The sequence below is a fragment of the Protomyctophum parallelum genome, assembly GCF_964188405.1.
Source record: "Protomyctophum parallelum genome assembly, chromosome: 6".
NCBI classification, from domain to species: domain Eukaryota; kingdom Metazoa; phylum Chordata; class Actinopteri; order Myctophiformes; family Myctophidae; genus Protomyctophum; species Protomyctophum parallelum.
Window position 1 is genome coordinate 38,762,513 of NC_139701.1, and position 20,955 is coordinate 38,783,467.

Genomic DNA, 20,955 nt, shown 5'->3' on the forward strand with positions numbered 1-20,955 from the left:
CACATGTTATACAGCTCAACGAAACGGCAGTGGCACAACTTGTGCCGCACAAGACCCAATGTTCAAAAGTGAATGCACACCGCCTCCTGGCGGATAATGTGTGCATTCACCACCCATATGACCACTGTCTGTGTTTGTTCCTACAGTCTTGTATACGTTACTGGAGCATAGCTGGGTGACTAAGGTCATTCCTAGTATTCTGGTTCCATTTGTGTCCCCACCTGGTCATAATACAGCATATATTGTGTAAAATAAGCAAAAACACTAATTCCAAAAAGCGTATCTTATACTATTAAAGGTTTTCCACCATAGAAAAAAATATATTCGTACCTCAGAGTGAAATACATACATACATAAATACATAAAATAATCTCTTTGATTTGAGTAGAGGTATGCTAAAATGCCATGTCCCCTGCATGTTTTTTCAGCTTCAGTTACAAATATATCTAATCAAATTCAAACAAAATCTTAAATCTTATTATATAGTATAGTTCTAATGCTTCTCACCAAATCTTATTAATTGTGATAAATGTAATTTTACTGCTTAAAATATTGAAATCAATTTTGTCCCTTACTTTACTGTCCCCGTTACGCTGATGCAAATCCACCAATTTTCCCTTTTTTTCCCTTCTTTTCAATGTTTTAGGTTGCATTAGGCCTACTGATGTAGTAAAGCATGAATGTCCCCCTGTTACGCTTAATTATAGAGGAAATTGATACATTTTCATAATTCTGAAAATATGGTTGATAAATATATTAAAATCTTACTCTGTGTTCACAATGTGATACCATATTCTATTATTCTTCATTACATGAGGAGTAATGGCTTGGCTATCTTTAGCATAAAATGTCCCCCCTGTTATGTGAGTTGCGAGCCCTTGCTTTTGTTCACCCCCTGTTATGTCCAACATTTGCCCCCCCTGTTACAGTGTCAATAGATATTTACATGGACATTTTTGAATAATGCATTAAGCTGGACAGATATGTTTTTCTGACAGCTGAACATGTCTTCTTTAATAAAATAATAATAAAAAAAATCCTGTAAAAATATATTTTGTTTGGCACCGAATAGTATCTCCTGCTTATCTTCAGAGACTGACATAATGAACCTACAGACTCTAGTCTGAAGTTCTCTGAACTATTAAGCAATAAACCAGGACAATCAACAGCCTTGACATTATGAGAATGGTGCAGTATGAGATGAGCTTGCTATTTCCAGCTGTCAAAGTTAAGCCCTAGACACAGAGAGTCTTCTTCCTCGAGTCTGATAGGATAGGACGGTAGGTTCTTCTGCCAGGCCTGCCTTCTGGCAGAACCAGAGAGAAGACTTTCCCAAACATGTTATGTCTGTATTGCACAACACAGACATACTACCCTCCAACAGTTGACCTTGATGACCTGCCGCTGCTGTCCTTCTGCCCTACAGTACTATATAATCTGTCTTGGTGAAGAAGGTGCAAGCCCACTTAAAGGTATATTCAGTGATTTCACTCAAAAAACCTTAGGTTTCGTTTTTGGCTGTGGGACCCAGCCTTTCGTCCAATCAGGATAGAGAGTCAAAAACGAAACCTAAGGTTTTTTGACCCCCAGGGGTTAACTGGGGACAGGGAGGAACTCCTTATATGGCCAGCACACTCTATAGTAGGGAGGATTATCACAACAAAACAAAAAAATAAGTGATATTTGAATTAAGTGAAATCACTGAATATACCTTTAATATTGTCATGGCTTTGTTGGGTTGTAGGGTACTCAGTTTCTTAAGTAGCCTACCTCATCAGTTGTTACCATTACCAGTTTAAAATCGTCTTTACAAACACCTAGGTTTCTGTAGAAGGTTTTAATGTGCTTAATGTGTTTGTAAAGAAGATGTTCAAGTTAGGGATGTCCCGATCACGTTTTCTTTCCCGATCCGATTCCGTTCATTTGAATTTGAGTATCTGCCGATACCGATTTTTCCAGATATTTATATTTTATAAAACACGTTTATGCCATATCACAATAGTACAATATCCCAAATCTCGGACAATATCCAGTCTAATATCATGATATGGATATAATATTGATACTAGGGGTGTCCCGATCACGTTTTTTGCCTCCTGTTTCCGATCATTTGAAAATGACGTGATCGGCCCCCGATTTCAGATCACCCGATCCGATCAGGACAACCCTAGTTCAAGTAGTTGGCTACATCAAGCTTTCAGTGATTAGAGTGTCATTCGATTTGTTTTCAGTTTCTGACCGCAGCCTAGTTTGTTTGTTGAGTAGCTTCCAGAGCCCCCGAAGATTGTTTTTTGTTTTCCTCAGCTTTATCATTGATAAAGTTTATTTTAGCAGACTTGGTCATGGCAGTAGGCCTAACAATGCTGGCACATCCGTGTTCCGATGTTCCAGGTGAAGGGAAACTCACATCCACTGATGCGCTCGGCTGAGGTCAGTACAGTTCCCATACCAGGCATTGATGATGCAGGCACCAATCAGGATGCTCTCAGTGGTACTTCTGTATAAGGCCCATAGGGTCACCACTGCACTTACCAAACTTCTTCACCTGAGAGATGCTGTGCCTTCCTCACCACTTGGTTGGAATGTACTGTACATCAAAATATGAATTATGTTTAAATGTATATGTAGATGGATGTGTATAAACCTGCAAACCTGTTTGTGAATGAACACTTCTCTTTTCCCCCTTTGTATGCATACTGCATAGATAATAATAAAATATCAGTCCATGCTATAGGACCTATATTTAAAGAATAAAACAATTCTAAATTGTATAGCGATGTGACACATTCATGAGTTCCATTGAAATCTATGTTGCAAATAGGATTAGAATATGGTAAAGGTGCCAATAATCATGTGTGACGTTCATGTTTGTTGTAGATACAAAGACGAATACAAATGCAAAAATATTGTAAAAAGACCTTTATTACATTCTTAAATCCACATAGTGTATCCCCATTGTACAACAATAACACATCACTGTGTTCATAACCTCTTAGGTTTTATATCCATAACATATCATAAATTATTTATTAAAATCTATGTTGATTTCAATGACAATAATCTTAAAATAGAGTGAAAATATGAGACAGAAGGTTCATGACAAAAAGAGAAACTTTGAGGGAGACATCTTTAAAAATGCTCTTTAAAAAAAATAGAATTACATTCTCTCCAAAAAACAAGGACACTAAACAGTACAGATGAGGATAGAAATGAAGAAACAAATGATCACAACAAAACCAATACAAGATTGAAGATTCAGAGATTAAAATCCATTTTTTATATTACATTATATATTCTTTTATTTTTTACAATTTATCTTAAATCCTAATTCTTCTACGACTGAGACTCAAAAGTTTGAAAGTGTGAAAATTATATTAGACAGGGGTGAAATCTTTGAATCTTCTGTGTTCACAAAAACATGTACTGTACACAGTGATCAAGGTTTTAAGGTCTTCTATCTTGGTGCAAGGTGTCTTGCTAGACTAATTGAAGACACTAATAGGACCGAGAGCCAAGCTATCTCCCTGAGTAACTTTGAGCAGAACTTTAACTGCAAACCCATGGAACCGCTTTCAAAACACACCTTTCTTAAGGGATGTTTTATAGGCAGTCTGTAGGTCTGCAAATTCGTATCGTGTTTCTTTCAAATGTGAACATGTTCAACATTCCAGACTTTGAAACACAAACCATTGCACATTGTTACAATCTTCTGTCTTAAAAAGAATTAAAAAAAAGAAAAGAAAATAAACCTGCCATCCATTCTTGTCAGTTAATACTAGATCTGTGCAGAAGTTGTCTGGATCTTTGTTATGTTGACTGTAGTGTCATCTCTTGTTCTCTACTGTTAACTGTCCATCTGCGGAGTGCTTGTGGAAAAAGAGCACCTAGATGGGCTACAAAGGCCCACAAAACTGAGAACGGGAAAGACATTATTGCACAATCCCATCATGCCACTGTTTTAAGCACCCAGAAAAAGTCTATCCCCCGTATACTAACTATACCCATATATAGTACGGAGACCAGCACTGTTCCAGCAGTGCAAAATTAAACCGGATTTAGTCATATCAAATACAACTAGGCATCAACGGCTGGGCCTGCAAAAGTGATTGTCTCTTTATGTAAAACGTATTAAGAATGTTTGGTCAAACTATTAATTTGCAAAATTCTTGTCTATGCTACGGACAAGCTCTCACTGGCAGAAGACACTATAGTCTTAAAGATAACCAACCCCTCTCCTTGGGAGAATTCATGAAAAATGTTCATCCTCCTTACTTGTGAGAGATCTTTATCTGCTTCCTGAATCAAAAGGAATGAGCTGAAAGCTGTTCTTTGAGTAGACAAAAAAATGCAATTGGTTCAACACAAAGGTTGAATCTATTTAATTTGTCTATCACTATCCTTCAAATTTCACTGCTAACTATAGTATTGCCGAAGAATGCTAGTATGGATAATGTAAACATACTAACTCAGGGGGGTAGCTGGTGGCTCTTTCAACCCTTTTCTGTGTCATGTAGTGTTAATGGGTGAGGTAGTAAGGGAGTGGGGTTAGGAAGAGAGAGCACCTTCAGTTGACTGAGAGTGCAGGCCATAAGCCTGAAACAGTTTGAAACATTGTAGGCTAGAGAATTGTCAGTGTCTCTGTGTTCGCTCTCACTTTCTCTGTTAAGTCTCAGTTGTTCCCAGCTTGATTTTCACTACTCCCAGGAACTGTTGGACCCGCTGATTCTGCCCATGCCAGAGGTTTTGTGATGGCAGACTCATGAAGAGGGGGGTTGAAGTGAAAATGTTCCAGGAGCGTGTCCAAGTAAACACTTAACCCCACGTTGCTTGGTTTCCCTGGACTGTGTTTGTCCAGAGGCATGTCCATTGTCTGACCTTTTCAGCAGCACAAGCGGCAGTCTTTTGAACAGGAGAACTGAAAGTCTTGTTGCCATAAGTGTTCATTCATAACAATTTGAAAGTTGATTCGTCATCAGTAAGTACTATACGTCCACCATTCCTTTTTCACCAGTCAAATCAGTTCATCCCAGAACCCCAAGTTATGGTCAGGCAGTATTTGTTATGAGAGACCTGAGAACAACCATTACATTGCCATTATCTTTTTCTTCTTCCAATTTTCTCTTCCTCTTTCTCTCTCAATGAACTCTTATCATATGTACTATATCAAAAGAAAAATTCGAAAATACTTTCACAATACTTCTGTAATTCTTCACTCTCGTCTCTTTCTAAGTGGCATTTGCAAAGGGAAGGGGAATTGGGACTGAGGTCGCTGATTGCATTAAAAAAACAAAAAAACAAAAACAAAACAGAGCTCACATATATCAGTGTCTGAATGTGTGCTGGTAAAAATACCCATGAATGCCGGCATAAGTGCTATGTCTTTGTGCTGAGTGTGCAAGAGCTTGAATGTGCATGGCGGCAGACACTTGGGTCTTTACCCATGATTTGCACATTTTGGAACCCTGCATGTCTGCGAGTTTGATCTTGGTCCCTTTAAACAGCTTGTTCATAAAGTAACAAAACTGTCAAGTGTGGGCACTACCAAAATGAGAAGGAAAAAAATGCACTGAGAGTTACAACAAGCAATCATTACAGCACATCTCGTCAAAACGGGTGTACATACATGTACATTCTGTATCAAGCCTGGGGCTGTGCTGTACGGTTAAGTGAAGAAGGGGTACATTCAACATTAGCTTAAAGGAACTTGGTAGCTGGGAAAGAAGTCAAACTTGTTCTAATGAGGAATTCAACTTAAAAAAGTGTTTTGTTTTTCTTTTTAAAAACAAATTATTTGAACCAATAATAATTTCTCCCATCCCCTTATGAAAACAATTAGGTAGCATGCACTGACTACCCAGCAGCACCTACTACTATGGTGAAGTTACTTGGACTGGCTAGTAGGGCAGTGTAAGATACTCCATAAGGATGAGAGATTAGAGGTGAGAGGAGTGTGTCCTAAAGTGTAGCGTGCAGGATTGTCACTGAGCTGCTGGTTGGTTTTGCTTCTGCTGGTTGCCACATTTCTCCCTACCTCCCTAAACCTCAATGTCTACTTGAATCACTCTCTTTTACTGAGCATTGTTAGCCCTCTGTGGAATCTGGGAAGTTGATTTCACTGGCAAACACTTCCCTGTACAAGGGAGGGAAAGTGTAAGCTGTCTCAGGGTGTACTAGACGGAAAAACTCCAGTTTGTCGATGTGGAGATTGCAAATAGACCTCATGACGGGGAGCTTAGACACCATCTAAGAAGGAAAGAGAGATGAAGCAAAGAATAAGAACTCTGTTGAAGCATCACAATACATTCCTGTCTAATTAGGACACTAAGGATTTAGTGTTAGTGATGTTAGAGGCTGAAGTCACTATACCTTAGCCAGTTTCTCCTCTGATGAGCCTTCTCTTTGTAAGCAGCGTTGCAGAGCCACATAGACCTTCTCCTGCAGCTTTTGGATCTGGTGAGGGTCTGTTAGCCAGGGTCGGTCTGGAGAGAGAAACAGTGACATTAGTACACATAGTAACAAAATCATGAGAACTAGTGACTAGGAAGGTGTACAGGGAGAATGAACTGCTAGGGGTTGAGGTGGAGTCTGAAGAGGTGAGTCCTCAGAGAAAACTGGGAGTGAGTCTGACGTTCTGAGTAGGTATCATTTAAGGTGTTACAAGTATTTAACTAAGAGGCCTGTTGTGCAATGCAGGTTTTATTGTAAACTGGATGCAGAATGCCTTATATCGCAATCTCTGGCGTTGGTGCTTACCTGGTGACAGCAGCACAGCTGCACTGAACAAGGCCATTTCCTCATCAGATAGCTGCATACGGCTCAGACTTTTAGCCAAATCAAACACTGCATTCACAAGGTCATCACAACCTAGTGGGAAGGAAGGAGGTAATAGAATGATTATTAAAACATTCATTTTGATCGAGAACACATGAAAGTTTACAATGACGTTTTTAATTAGTCTTTTAAGATGTCTACTGTGGTTGTGAACCGTAAAGGAACTATAAAGCATTGGGTTTGTGTTTATTTGTATCGATGTGTGTGAGCAAGGAAACCAGTTCACTCACCAAGAGCTTTGAAAAGCTGAGGGCCACAAAACTTTCCATCAAAGAGCATCGTATTATTGATAGGGTTGTAGGCCCGACACATGCGGATCAGCAGAACATCCAAGCAGCCTGTAGATAAGAAGTTAAGAACACACATTTAGATGGAGGGACTAGCAGATGGGGATGACGGGGAGTAAATAATGCTTGAACACACACACAGCTACAAAAGAAACCCTTTTCTGAAAATAACAGCCGGACTGTTAAATTAATTCAGATGCACACTCATTGCATGAGGCTGAACAGACAGCTAAAAAGAACTATTTGGGCAAAAGAAAAGACGATTGTTGGAGAACAAAAGATCCCTTGATGTCTAAAAGTGCCATTTCACATCACTCAATAGGCATGTGATATTTGCACTCTGCAAGATTAACCGCAATGTTAAGCCTAATATGCTTTGGCCACATTTTGCATTTATAGTTCAGCAACAGCACCCATTGTTACTAATTTAAAACAACTACATGCCAAGTCCAGCTAAGGTTTACATTCTGTGAATATGGCAGCCATCCAATTATTGCACCACGATACTCGAGACGGCATCTGTGACTTTGCAAAAATCGGCAGGTACAGTATGCGACTTCCATCGCTGAACGTAAAAACTGCTGAATTTGCATAATTCCTGTCTGTGACAACGAAGTGCGACATTTCGCACTGTGTTGCCGAAGCATAATTTATCTTTAAGGGTCGTCTAAATTGCACTTTCAGCTCTTATAGAAACGAGATGATAGCCAGTAGCCCAGTACAACTACAGTATATGCAAATCACCAAATGTAGAAAGACACCTGGAATAACAGTCATCTTGCTTGAAGGCATGTGTCTAGTAATACTGTAATAATTACATCGAAACCATGAAAGCTCAAAATGTTTCGCTCTCAAGGTGCTTGCACCAGGAGCTCCGTGAAGTCGGGACGGGACATTACTGGTGCCTGGCACCAAAAATAAATAACTAGTAAGTAGTAAGGGAATTATGTGACCGTAGAGTATCAGACATTAAGATTTATGGGCTGTAGTGTAATATGATGCCAAAGTGAAACACTGACCTGCTTTGAGGAGGATGATCTGGTCATTCTGACAGAGGTCCATGAAGCCAGTAATGCGCTTGGCAAACTCTACCACATACTGGATGGCATTTGTGACTTGAAGGGCACATTGTTGCCACATCACCTCAGCCGACTGAGAGAGAAAGACAAGAAACACAGTGTAAGTTTGTTTTTGGGGGGAAAACCTGCATGATGTCTCCTACATATAGAATATACTTTTTGACTGCTGTTTTGCTTTTTCAGTAAAGTGGAGAGATATCTATCTGACTGTAACAAAGAGTTGTTGAGCTGAACTGTGTCAGACAAGGTCAAAGAGTAGTCATTTAATATTTTCTTGCTCAGAGACAATTTGACATGGAACATAGCTGTTGAAGTGGTGGTTTTCCATTCCTTGGAAGCCAACCTACCTTCAATATGTGTGTGATACTGATATTTAGGTCACGATTATTGTGGCACAAATAATTGTGATTAACGATATTGTCACGATAATCAAAATATGCCACTTTTGTTAACTACTTGAACCCCCAGCATCCCTATTCTAGGGGGAACGTTTGCTAAAAATATAAATACTGTAAGAGCATACCAAATGCGCTCTTAACAGTCAGTTTGATCAACTATAGAAGGTTTAAGTCGTGCTGAATTTGCAGCTCGACAAAAAACAATTCATGTTAGTGTATGACAGAGGACAATTTCACGATAAATGTAAATCTATGTGATACGATTATTGTGTTTTTTTAACACGATGAACAATAATAACGATTAGCATTCCATCCCTAACATAATCATTCCGGCAATGTGGCTTCCACATGCAGTTAGGGGTTAGGGACAGGGTTAGTAATGTGGCGCGTCGGAATGGTGATGCGTCGGAATAGCGGGCATCAAAATGCTGGTGTGTGTAACCCCAAACAAGCCACACTGTACCTTGGTCTGGTAGGAGCGTGTCTCCTCAGGGCAGTAAAGTGTCCATGCCATCCTCCTCAGCTCCTCTGTACTGTACTGGCTGGTCTCCATATGGGACTTCACCACAGTCTGGGTAATGCGCTCTGGATAGGGAGAACAAAAAAAAAAAAAAAATGTTTTTTTGTTGTTGTTTCAGACGTTTTGAGGTTTACAACAAGAGAGAGTGATGAATAAGTTTGACTTTCTGATCAGAGTGAGTCTGTATTGGATTTCCACTGACCTATCTCGAGTAGGGAGCAACCTTCAGGCAGGGGGTTGAGAATGGCGTGTGAGAAGAGCCCTGAATCATGCAACAGCTGGTATTCATGCTTGATGTGGTGTCCATCTACAAAATCCAAGTTGGTCTGTTCTGGTGAGCTCTGAGAGGAGGAGCTGCTACCCGCACTGCCACTCAACATCTCCAGGCAGTAATCTCCACCTCTGCCCTCTGGGGTCAGGGGCAGATCAAGGAACAGGCTTTCAGGCAGTGTGGTTATGTCATCCAGATCGCTGAGAGCGGAACTTGAGCCTCGGCTGTAGGTGCGTGGACCGTGCATACCCATCTCAGGCCCTTCGTCATGGGTCACACCCCCGGCACGCTCTTGAGACTGCTGGTGCTTCTGAACCTCGGCATACAGGCTGTCGCGCTGCTTCTTAGACATGCGCCCAAACTTCACAGCTGTATGGAGGGGTGGGGTGACACAGGAATTAGGGAACTTACAAATAGAACTGAAATCAAATAACTGTCTGTTTAAAATATTTAAAGTAGAGGCCGAAAAAGTTAATTTTTTGAACTCACCATCACGGCTCATGCCCAGAGCCAGACATTTCTGCAGCCGGCAGTGCTGACAGCGGTTGCGGTTAGTCCGGTCAATCGGACAGTTCCTCTGACGTGAGCAGGAGTACATGGCATTGTTCTGTTGGCTGCGACGAAAGAAGCCCTGGGTACAAAGATCACACACACACACAGACTAATGAATAATAGGTAACAGGGACTGCAGTGTGAGTATGCATTCAAACCTCTGGAGGATGAACGCTAGCTTCTCTTTCATATCATAGTATATATTCAGGAATATTGTCCAGACCTAAGCCTAGATTTGAACAAATAGCACTGTCTAATGCCGAATCCACATATGATTGAACTTGCAACCACTTGCAACCTACAACGGGTCAATTCAGAACCCTGCAACTGGCTGCAAGTTGTTGGGTTGTGAATCATTGGTGTGGATTGGGATTTACAGAAAACTACAACTGAATTATGTGTAGGAAAACAAAAAGATGTGATAGAATTGGTTAAAAGCAGAACATGGTGGAGGATGGCTCACCTTACAGCCTTCACAGGTAATGACACCATAGTGGATCCCTGATGACTTGTCCCCACAGATCTTGCAGGGAATCACCTCTATTTGCGCTAGGAAAATAAAGAGAGATGGAAGAATCATTAGCCAACTTTCAATCTGGTGTCCATATTTTGGGCATGTCATTATAGGTGAAAGTTTCACAAAGATCAGAACACATTTCAAATTTATGTGTTTCAAGAGAACATAATAATAATGGCTGGATAAGTGCAGTCATAAGTGCAGTATTCCATGTACTTTTATTGTTGCACTATGTAACATTTGTTGTTGCTCTTTTAGTCAAATTAAAATCTTGGGGCGGGCTCACTACAATTCTAGCAATTGATGACCGTGAGAAAAAAGATATGCTCCAAAGAGGGGGCATTACTTCACCAGGCCTTGGGTTGCCCTCACACAAAGTTGGCAACAGTTCAAGAGCACTACGAATCTACGATAAAGAAATGTTTTTGTGCCAGTTTAGCGTCGAACAATCAACATTTGTCTTCTGGTCTTATCATACTAGCCGCCTAATCACCCAATACAATACCTCATCCATATCAAATATGAGAGTGCAGCTTAATAATAAATCAATATTTATTCAAGACAGCCTTGATCTACAAGATTTCTGCAGTCAAACAAGGTAAACACAGCCTCCAATGCGACACAACACAGTGCAGCTAGACTCAGTTGACCTTGTTCAAGCATAATATGCATGCTCTGTCATGTCAGGCCATCCATGAAAACACAATATGTTTGATTTAAAAAATAAGATTATATGTGTTATCCGAGGAGGAAAGGTGGTCAAAACACGCTGCCTCTGTTAATGGATAAAATAAACCACTCTGCCTACGTGTTTTACACCTTGTGTTCAATGTAAAAGCCTAAGCTGCCTCCTTCAGGAACAGCCTGTTCTTTTCATTATGTTGTTTATCTAAGTACCAGGGCCTCCTCAGGCCCAGAATAGCAGGTCAATTGCATTAGCTTGAGGCCCGGGGTTATAAAGTTTCACCGGCTCACCCTGTCCGTCCGTCGCTCCTCCTCCTCCAGGGTGAGCTAAATGTTAACAGGTTGACAAAGACCATGCAGGCCTCTCTCAGACATCCACCACAGCCAGCATAGCAGGCCTTCAAAATGGCAATTCCAAGATAACAATTGTGTGTGAATTGTTGCGATTTAGGATTTGATTTGACTCAGGAGTGGAGGGGCCAGCAAAACAATTATTCCTTTCAACTACTTCTGCTGGGTGATGTGTGAAGTGTTAGGTAACCTCTAAATTGCAGCAACCGTATTGAATGGCCTTCACATGCGTTTCCAGAGCACCATCCCATATTACGGAATTAAAAAAAAGCCAATATGTGAAAGGGTAGAGTTACGTCACACTGTGATACAACACAAATGAGGTTAGTGGGTGATATTAGCACGCTAGTCACCATTTAGAGCATAAATGGAGGGGAAAAAATGATATCACAAGGGCCAGTTTCCTTTGTCTATGTTAATGTCTTTTTTCAACAATGAGATATTTGAGAGTTTCCGCAGTATAGAATTCCTACTGACCTACAAAAAAAAGAGGGAAAATAAATAAATAAAGAGCAGTGGAAAAAAACCTCTCTCTGTCACTGTTTTCCTCTCTCCCCCATCCTGTGCCTCCCCCCCCTCCCATCACCCTATTATATAACTGCCGTCTGGCCGCATTCCATGAGCACACATATTCAAAGGAGGTTGTCGTGGCAACCCTGCAGTAAGCCTCCCTCCTCCATCTCCTCCTTCCCCATTGGCCGCCAGCTACATGGCTCTGCCTCTGACTCGCCATTTCACTTGCCACGCTCGGCACCTCCTGCGCTCAGCACCTCCTGCGCTCGCTCGGCACCTCCTGCACTCGCTGTGCCAAGCTTAGGAGCTGTTCCACTGACACAGTTTCCCATTCAGCAAAAGGGGGAGGTGCTTTTGGTGGCAACCTTGCAAGGGATGTAATCTGATTTCTTGCGGGTTTTAAGGTGGAACCAAATCTGACTCGTTCACTGGGTAAAGAGTGCGTGGAGGAGGGAGGGGAAAAAACAATCTAAGATTTGATTAATGAAAGATTGATGATGAAGAGTTCACTATAGCCTGTCATTACTTATGTAACATTTGCAATATAAGATGTGGGCACAGAAGTAACGACTTATGCTACCATATAGCTCTCAACTTGTAGCAACACGTCAAGTATTTGAGTGAAGCTTCAAGCTTCAGCTGTCTTGGCGTTCGACCATAAATCTATTTATACTCTGGTGCAGTTGTCTGGCCAGAGAGTCATCCATGAACACAACGTTACATAAACCATTGCGTGACAGCTTATCATATGATACTATTGTGCTGTCACACATCTAACATGTGTGTCTAATACTAATTAATTAGCAGAGAATGTTTCTCACATGAAGCACAGTATAGACCGCCCGCCATGCAGTCTCGGTTATGCTCCAATCACTGAACAGTTGAATTGAAGCCACGATGTTACTAAATATTTATTCTGATAATATTGTGTTATTTTAAACTTTAGGTGGGCGTGCCAATAGCTGAGTGGTGTACCACATGACAGCAAGTCCCGGGTTCGATCCAGAGCCCGGGAAACCTTTGCTGCGTGTCACTCCCCAACTCCCCGTTTCCTGTCTCTCTACACTGTAACTATCAATACAGGAAGAAAAGGCCCCAAAAAACTTTGGGTGATTTGGTCAGTGGGTCAAAGATGTTTGTTTTGGTGGGTGTGAAGTCTTGTCATTTCACTTGTCAGGTGTGGACAATGGTTGCTTTATTCTCACCAGCTATGTTTAGAACATAACAGAACAAAGCTATGTTTAGAACATAACGTAGCCACTTCGCTTTGTTCTACGAGAGTAGTTACACAAGCAGGAAGAAATCTGGTCAGTCTGTATAGGAAAGCCATTCATATATGTAGAAAAAGCATTATAAAGAAAAGGAGCGGGGTACATACTTGTACTAATAAATTGTAATCATCAATCAGTACATTAGATACTCAGATCTAAGCAGTGGAATCACTTAAGCATAGCCACTGTTCATATTTAAGTCATACACATGCCATTAGAATTATGGAGGCGATCTTTGGAGTAACCTCTTGTGGGCAAATGCATTATTTGTAATTGACATTAGGAATTTAATTTCATTGCACCAAGGCACTCTATGGTTTAGTCAGTAAGCCTTAGCACCTAATCTATTAGAGATTTAAGGACTTTTGCTGTCTCAGTCAGTCAGTGTGTCAGTCTCAGTTGGTCAGCACTTTAAAACCCCACAATGGGGAGACTTTGGTCTCTCGTCCCACCTAATCAAACAGAGTCCAAAGGTCCTATTTGCTGTACACTTTACATTTACTTACCATAGGCATATTGTATATTTAACCTTATATATAACCTTATATTTAACAGCTTATGGGTAGGAGGAGGGATGTATGGTATATTATGTACAATATGTTACCAGTTAATCAAAGGTTATTGCAGGTCTGTTGGTTCATAAACATAATGCCCTCTCGTCCCTCTCTTCCCAAGAGGGAGCCTCACCTAACACCTGTTTTCTAAACAGCTATGTGGGTAGTCATAACTTCAGTTTGACCTACCTATAAAGTAAAGGGAGTCAAATAGGGCTCAAGCTTCAAACCTCAAGCTCTTTAAACATGTATGTGAGCGTTATGTAACTCTAACTACTATAACACTTCACTAGTGTAGTGTAGCAAGTCCCCCGTCTGAAGCTACCATGTGTTTAATGGTGCAGCAAGTCTGCACTAAGAATTTACTTTATCCAATGTCAATCTATATCTGGCACTGATCTGTAGGCAACAGTATGCATTAGGTAACATTGGTACAGTAAGTAACAGTGAACACTGCACTGTATGATTTTGAGTTATGTAAGTAATTTTGTGACAGCATAATTTCTACTGATTCTGAACTCTCCTAAAAATCAATGTAAGCCTGCAACATGATAAGCCCTGTTCTGGTCGCAAACAGTGTATCTACACTTCACATGATTAACAAAGTGCTCATCAGCTGACTTGATATTGTGGTAGTTCTGTGTTAGAATGAATGTACAGATGCAAGTTCAAGGTAAAACAAATTAGGTATTAGGTAATATTACAATCACTATACAATGTATAGTGATTGTAATATTACCTATACCTCATTTGTTTTACCTTGAATGTATAGTATACATGCTACACATTATAAATGCTGCTGTATAATGTTCATTATTTCTCTCTTCTCCTAGCAGTGATTGAACAAGTGCCTTGACCTGTCCTGCTTCATGCCCAAACCCAACCCAATGGAGCCCTACCACCTTACCCCATCCAGAGTTATGAATTGAGTTGATTTTGCGTGCTGGACTGCTGGTATGAACAACAGCAAGTCAGCAACACCTTTATTTCAATATGTTGCAGCAATTACTCTTGTATATCTCTTTACTCAGCTCACTCTCCCTGCCCCATGCACCATTAGATAAATACAAGTCATTTGCCATACGCCATTACAGCCGCCACATCTAAAGCCTCACAATCACTTGTATGGCAACAAATTGAGTATGTCTGTATCAACATCAATTGTTACAGCATCTGCAGAATGACATATGAGTATAGTATGTTCATACTGCCAAATGAACTTTGAAGTACTTCTGAAGTTAAGTAGTCATAAATTAATACTGTCATGGGTAGGTACAGTTCGGGTTCACTATAACACGTTGTTACTTGAAGAGCCATAATGTGTAGGGCAGGGGAATGTTGAGGGGAGTGGAAACTTAGCGTCCAGCTGTCAGAGAGAAGGGGCACCTTGACACATACTGTAGCCAACTGTGAACTTCCCCCTGGGCCTGACAGATAGATAGTGGCTTTGAGCCTGAACTCAGCAAAGGCACGGCAGTGCCCTTGGAGAATAGAGAGCTGCCTGTCTCCAGTAAGGTTAACCTTGAGTGGTCTGGCAATCTGTCTTATATATGGTATCATCATGGCTAGTTGGCTACTAGGCTGCAGAGTTTTCGTAGTGATTATTCTATCTGTAATGTTTTCAAATAATCGAGATTAGAAGCGTTTCCGTTTTGTTATATCAATGAATCGTTTATCCACGTAGCACGGTGTCATGCAACAATTTTGAAAACAGACAATCTACAAACTCACAATCCGTGGCAAAGTTTTTTTTAAATATTTAAAGATTATTTGTGCCTATAATAACATGCCTAACATGGGGCTTGATTATTATTTTCTTTTAATAAATGATCGATTATTGATTACTGATATGTATATTATTTATATTGAATAGTTTAGTTCAATGAACTGTTGAACACCCAATCATTTATTTAAACGATGAGCTTGTTGGTCCACAAGGCAATTGAATTGAGGGAATGTTTTATTGGTGTTTATTGAGGGGCACTAGCCCCTCAATAAACAGCTATAGTGTTTAATGTTTGTGTTGTCTGAACACAAACATTAAATGCCATTGACAATGAATGGAGAATGTACGTCATGTGTCTGATATGTATATCGGTAGGAACCCTTGGGGGACCACCATTCTTGATGATGATGTATGATTATTAGAGCGCCCCTCACTTCACACAGGTGTGATTTTGAGACTCATCACAGCCATTAATAATGTTTTGGTTATCATGGATATCTGCACTGGCCGTACCTTGTTTATTTCAGTGAAACAGGTTATCATGGATATCTGCACTGGCCGTACCTTGTTTAATTCAGTGAAACAGAAATGGACACTGTTCAGGAGAATTAACTGCTCAGATGACTGAAAGGCACAGTTATAGTCTGGCCTGGAACTTATTATATACAGGTGCATAATATAAGTGAAAATCATTGTACAAGTGCTGCTACTCTACCTAGTCTCTTGTATCTTGCTAACTAATTTACGTTTGTGGTTTTAGACAGATGAATCTGACTGATGTCACCATGTTACACAATATGGTAAGTGCAGCGGTTGACAATAAAACAAGGTTCTATTGAACCAGAACATGGTTCTGGTTGATGTAGGCAACCTTAGCTCACCACAAAATAAACTAAGCTTAGAGAGGTGCCCTGCTGTGTTTAAAGGTGGACGGGTCCTTGCTGTGCCCATATCCTGATTCAGGACTCTACTCTTCAGGAGTTGAGCTGCTCTGTGTTCAGCACACATCATTTATTTCTGAAATTCTGAACTAAAAAAATAAAATACATTTTCCATTCAACTTGATTTAACAGCATTGTAACAAATAACAGTTTACAAATAGGCCTGCGTGTGTTCAGCCATAAAGGTAGTAGGCCTATTGATGTCAGGAATGGAAATCAGGTTCCTCCGGTTTCCATCATGCTTATGGCCGGGGTACCTTGACAGCTGAAAAAACTATGATAATTAATTATCTCTGTAATGAAGACAGACCTCAGCTGCATACCCACTCCCTCCCTTCTCACAGAATGCTGTGTAATCCTCTGTGACATAACGGGGTCAATGGTACATCGGACTCTACCCCCCCCCCCCCCCCCCCCCCACTGGACCAGTCTCCCTAACAATGACGGCCATAATGATGATGCTGAGAACAACAACACAGTACGAAACTCACAGAATGACATAAAATGTACAAAACCCAGAGCTATCTGACACTGAGAAGAATACAAACAAGCAGAACTAAACACGAAGACCAGTATTGCCTAATCCATTCCATAATGGTGATGATGCAACAACGTCAATATCTGCAGGCACAAGAAATGCTTATAAAACTACCGGTTTATATTTTCTGTGTACTTTGACAGGTCTTAATCTCCACTCACTCACTCCCTCCCTCTGCGTTCAACTCTTACATAACTACAGTCGCTCACTGGTGTAATCATGTCATTACACCTCCTACCATAACCACACTGAAGAAGAGGCAAAACAAGGAATAAATGCACAATAATAATGCATTTTACAGTGTAGGCAAACTAACACCTGCAAAGCATAAGGATGCACGTCAACAAAATGAAAGCCTAATAATAAAATAAAATAACATAAAACAAAATACCATAGTAAAATAATATGTCTCATGATTGATGAAAATGTACTTTGACTGTTACTTATAATGTGGGAAATTTAGCAGATAGAGGAATAAAATGAAATCTGTGGCCTGGCCGTGCATGCATGCTGTGCACTGTCATACGCACTTCGGTCTCACTTTGAAAGAAAGTCATGCTGTCTCTCCGAAATGGAAATAAAAGAATCACATCATTTAAAACAATTCTTTGCAAACTCACCTCTCATGTTGTCGGCGGATGCTTGCTGCTACTATCTTCGATGAATATTGAAAAGGACCTAAGCTTTTTTGCTCCAAAATGGAGCAGTCGGTAACTGTGAAAACAACAAATCCTCATATGTTTCTGAGCACTTGTCCAAAAAAATGCAACGGCTGAAGAAAAGTAGAAGCTAAAAAAAGAAAAAGGGAAAAAAAAGAATAAGATTCCGTGTGGACTTTTCGTTTTTTGTTTAATTCCGCGCAGTCTGAGTGTCTGTCGGTCTGTCTGTGTGCGAAGAGAAGAGAACAGGTATGTTATGCATAACCATAAAGCATGCTCTGCGTCTGGAAGCAATAAAATATCAAAGACTCCTCAGTGCTAGCGGACCTCTGCTCTCTGCCTTGCTTCGCTCCAACAGTAGGCTATAACCTAACCTATTTCGGCGCGTGGACTACACATGATCTCGCGCCAGTGGCCCGCCTCGTGCCCCTCGGCTATTGCGCGCGCACACACTACGCCGTCGTCACTCGTCAGGCACGTACCCGCCCTCCCTCCCTCCGCCGAGCGACAGTCTGTCAGGCAGGAGGAGTTTATCAGCAGAAAGAAACTCGCTCTGGAAAGAAAGTGTGGCAGTGTGTCACATAGAAAGACATGATGTCGTGGGAATTTATTCTTGCCGGCGCTCCCCCTCTCTCTTTTTTCTTTTCTTTTTTTGGTAGATTAAGCCAAAACAAAACGTTATTTTATATTTCCGTAAACAGAGAGCAGATACGCCCAGGAAGGATGATACAAAAAAATAAAAAGAGAGAGAAAAATAATTCCACGAATATGTGATCCCTACAAAAATGCTTTGTGTTGCATTTCAGCAATGAACTGGCACACCCAGTTAGTATTCAGAAAAATAGACTATATAGTATCTATATCAGAGATAAAATCTAATAAAATCTGACACCATCGGCCCCTTGTGGCTTTCTGTTGAAACAATATGTTTAATCTTACATTACATACCACATCTCATTTGGGTGGAATCCTGATGGTGCAGCAACACATCTATTTAGTGTAAAACACAGTTTGATAGTGTCCAAACAGTCAAAATATTCTACTTGTTTGCGGACTTGCACATGACATAATAGTGAACTTGTGTTTAGCAGTGTAGGGCTAAATCATGTTTTGTGTGGTGTGGTGGTGGGGAATGCTCCCTCAGTGCAATTGAATGTAGTATGTTTTGTGTAGTGTAATGCATTGTTTCTCAACCTTTTTTGTTTCAAGGACCCCAAATTGCCATGTATGCATTTGATTTGACCAAGGACCTCTATTTGATAAGATTTTGTTTCTGGGACCTCAATCCAAGAAGAATTTACTGTTATATTAATTGGTCCAGATTGTACTATAGCACTGTTTCCCAAAGCTTAATGCTATTTTCAATAGTTTGGGTCCTAGGAAAAAGTCTAATCTCTCTTTTGGGTGAATTGGGTCTCGACCTGAAAAGTTTGGGAACCACTAAAGACTAAATTCATTTTAAAATACCGGTAGTAATTTTTATGTAATTGTACTTGAAGTTTTCACCATGGGGTCTGGAATTGCACTGAGGGCTCCTGGGGGTCTCCAACTCCCCATACCCTACGTTAAAGGTATATTCAGTGATTTCACTTAATTCAAATATCACTTATTCTTTTGTTTTGTTGTGATAATCCTCCCTACTATAGAGTGTGCTGGCCATATAAGGAGTTCCTCCCTGTCCCCAGTTAGCCTGACCTAAGCAGAGACATTTCTGGCCTAGATGGGAGGGTCGCGCCTCAGAAAAGCGCGCACCCTGATTGGATCTCATCGATCTGTCCGTCACCCCCGGCCCCTCCTCTCCCCCCTAGTGCAGCGCTACGTCACATCATTTAGAGCGACGCCCACCCGGAAGGGTTGACTCCCACTTTTAGACTGGTTCAGCCCACGGCTTTTTCCAGGCTTTCATCTTTCGCGCAGACGAAATGAAAGCCAGGGTATCGAGGCTAGTCCCCAGTTAACCCCTGGGGGTCAAAAAACCTTAGATTTCATTTTTGACTCTCTATCCTGATTGGACGAAAGGCTGGGTCCCACAGCCAAAAACGAAACCTAAGGTTTTTTGAGTGAAATCACTGAATATACCTTTAAGAACCAATAGAGCGTCACAGTCCCGCCCCCTACCAGGGCCCAGGAAATTATTCTCCGTTCATTTTCCTCATAGACATTTCAAAAAGTATTTATTTAAAGACGTATACGCTGGCCCAGGCCGTAGCGTAACGGTCTGGGCACCGGACTGGTAATCCAGTCGCAGTGTGCCGCGGGTTCGACTCCCGGACCCGACACGGCCTTTACTGCATGTCATCCCCCCATCTCTCTCCCATTTCCTGTCAGCCTACTGTCTGTCCCTTCAAAAATCAATAAAAGGCGTAAGCCGCAAAAAAAATATCTTAAAAAAAAAAAGAAAAAAGACGTATACGCCGCGGACAAAGCCAACTCTTGTCTTGACAAATCATGACAACAACACCATTTTTTGGGCCGAACAAATAACTAGAAAGAAGAAAAAAACAGCAGGTAACACTTTTTTGTTGTTTTTCTTCTTTGTAATTATTTGTTTGGTCCAAAATATTGCGTTTGTTGTCATGAGTTGTCACGACTCGAGTTGGCTTTGTCGGCGGCGTAACCGTCTTTAAATAAATACCTTTTGAAATGTCTATGGGAAAAATCATTGTTCTAATCAAAAATGCATTGGGAATCATTTCCTGGGCCTGGCGTCGTCATGAAAGGGGGTGGGACTGCGACGCTCTATAGTGAAGTAGCCTCGGTCCCAGGCTTACTTGATAGTGAAGTGAACACAGGGCCTAACTCCTCCCCAGGAAATTTCCGGATTATAAAGGCAACTGTTGGCCGATAATACTCCCTCTTTTGGCTTGTGTCCTCTGTAATCACTGTTGTAGCTGGTGGTGTTTAGTGTTACAGCTTTGATCTGACATGTTGGCTGAGCACATTGTGTGTTGGAACCCCATTGTTGTCCTGCCCACCCACCTCTTTGTCTCATAGCAGAGGTTGTTCACCTTGCGCTGTTTTGCTTTTCATGGATTTGTTATAGTTGCCTTTTTTAGTTTTTCCTTCTTTGACTGTTGTCAAAACTGTGTTGTTTACGATTTATTTGTATATATATATTTTCTTTTTAATGTTTTGTTTATTTTTATTTATTTATTTATTTCAGTGAAGAAGAGTGCATTATTGTTGACATAGGTTGGAAAATAGTAAATACATTGAGGGAGCCAAAACAAATCCTAATGAAAATAAACTGTTAATACCCGTGG

General features: G+C 40.8%; 1 protein-coding gene across 1 annotated transcript; it reads right to left on the bottom strand.

The window, feature by feature from the left end:
- Positions 1-2,904: 2,904 nt before the first annotated feature.
- Positions 2,905-18,049, bottom strand: rorca (RAR-related orphan receptor C a). The gene is made up of 10 exons (XM_083767133.1): positions 17,654-18,049; positions 10,402-10,487; positions 9,876-10,017; positions 9,318-9,755; positions 9,059-9,180; positions 8,138-8,270; positions 7,062-7,169; positions 6,754-6,864; positions 6,367-6,479; positions 2,905-6,243 (listed from the first exon to the last, which is right to left on the bottom strand). Exons 1-10 carry the CDS (start codon positions 17,658-17,660, stop codon positions 6,082-6,084), a joined length of 1,422 nt encoding a protein of 473 aa, XP_083623259.1. The 5' UTR covers positions 17,661-18,049; the 3' UTR covers positions 2,905-6,081.
- Positions 18,050-20,955: the final 2,906 nt, after the last annotated feature.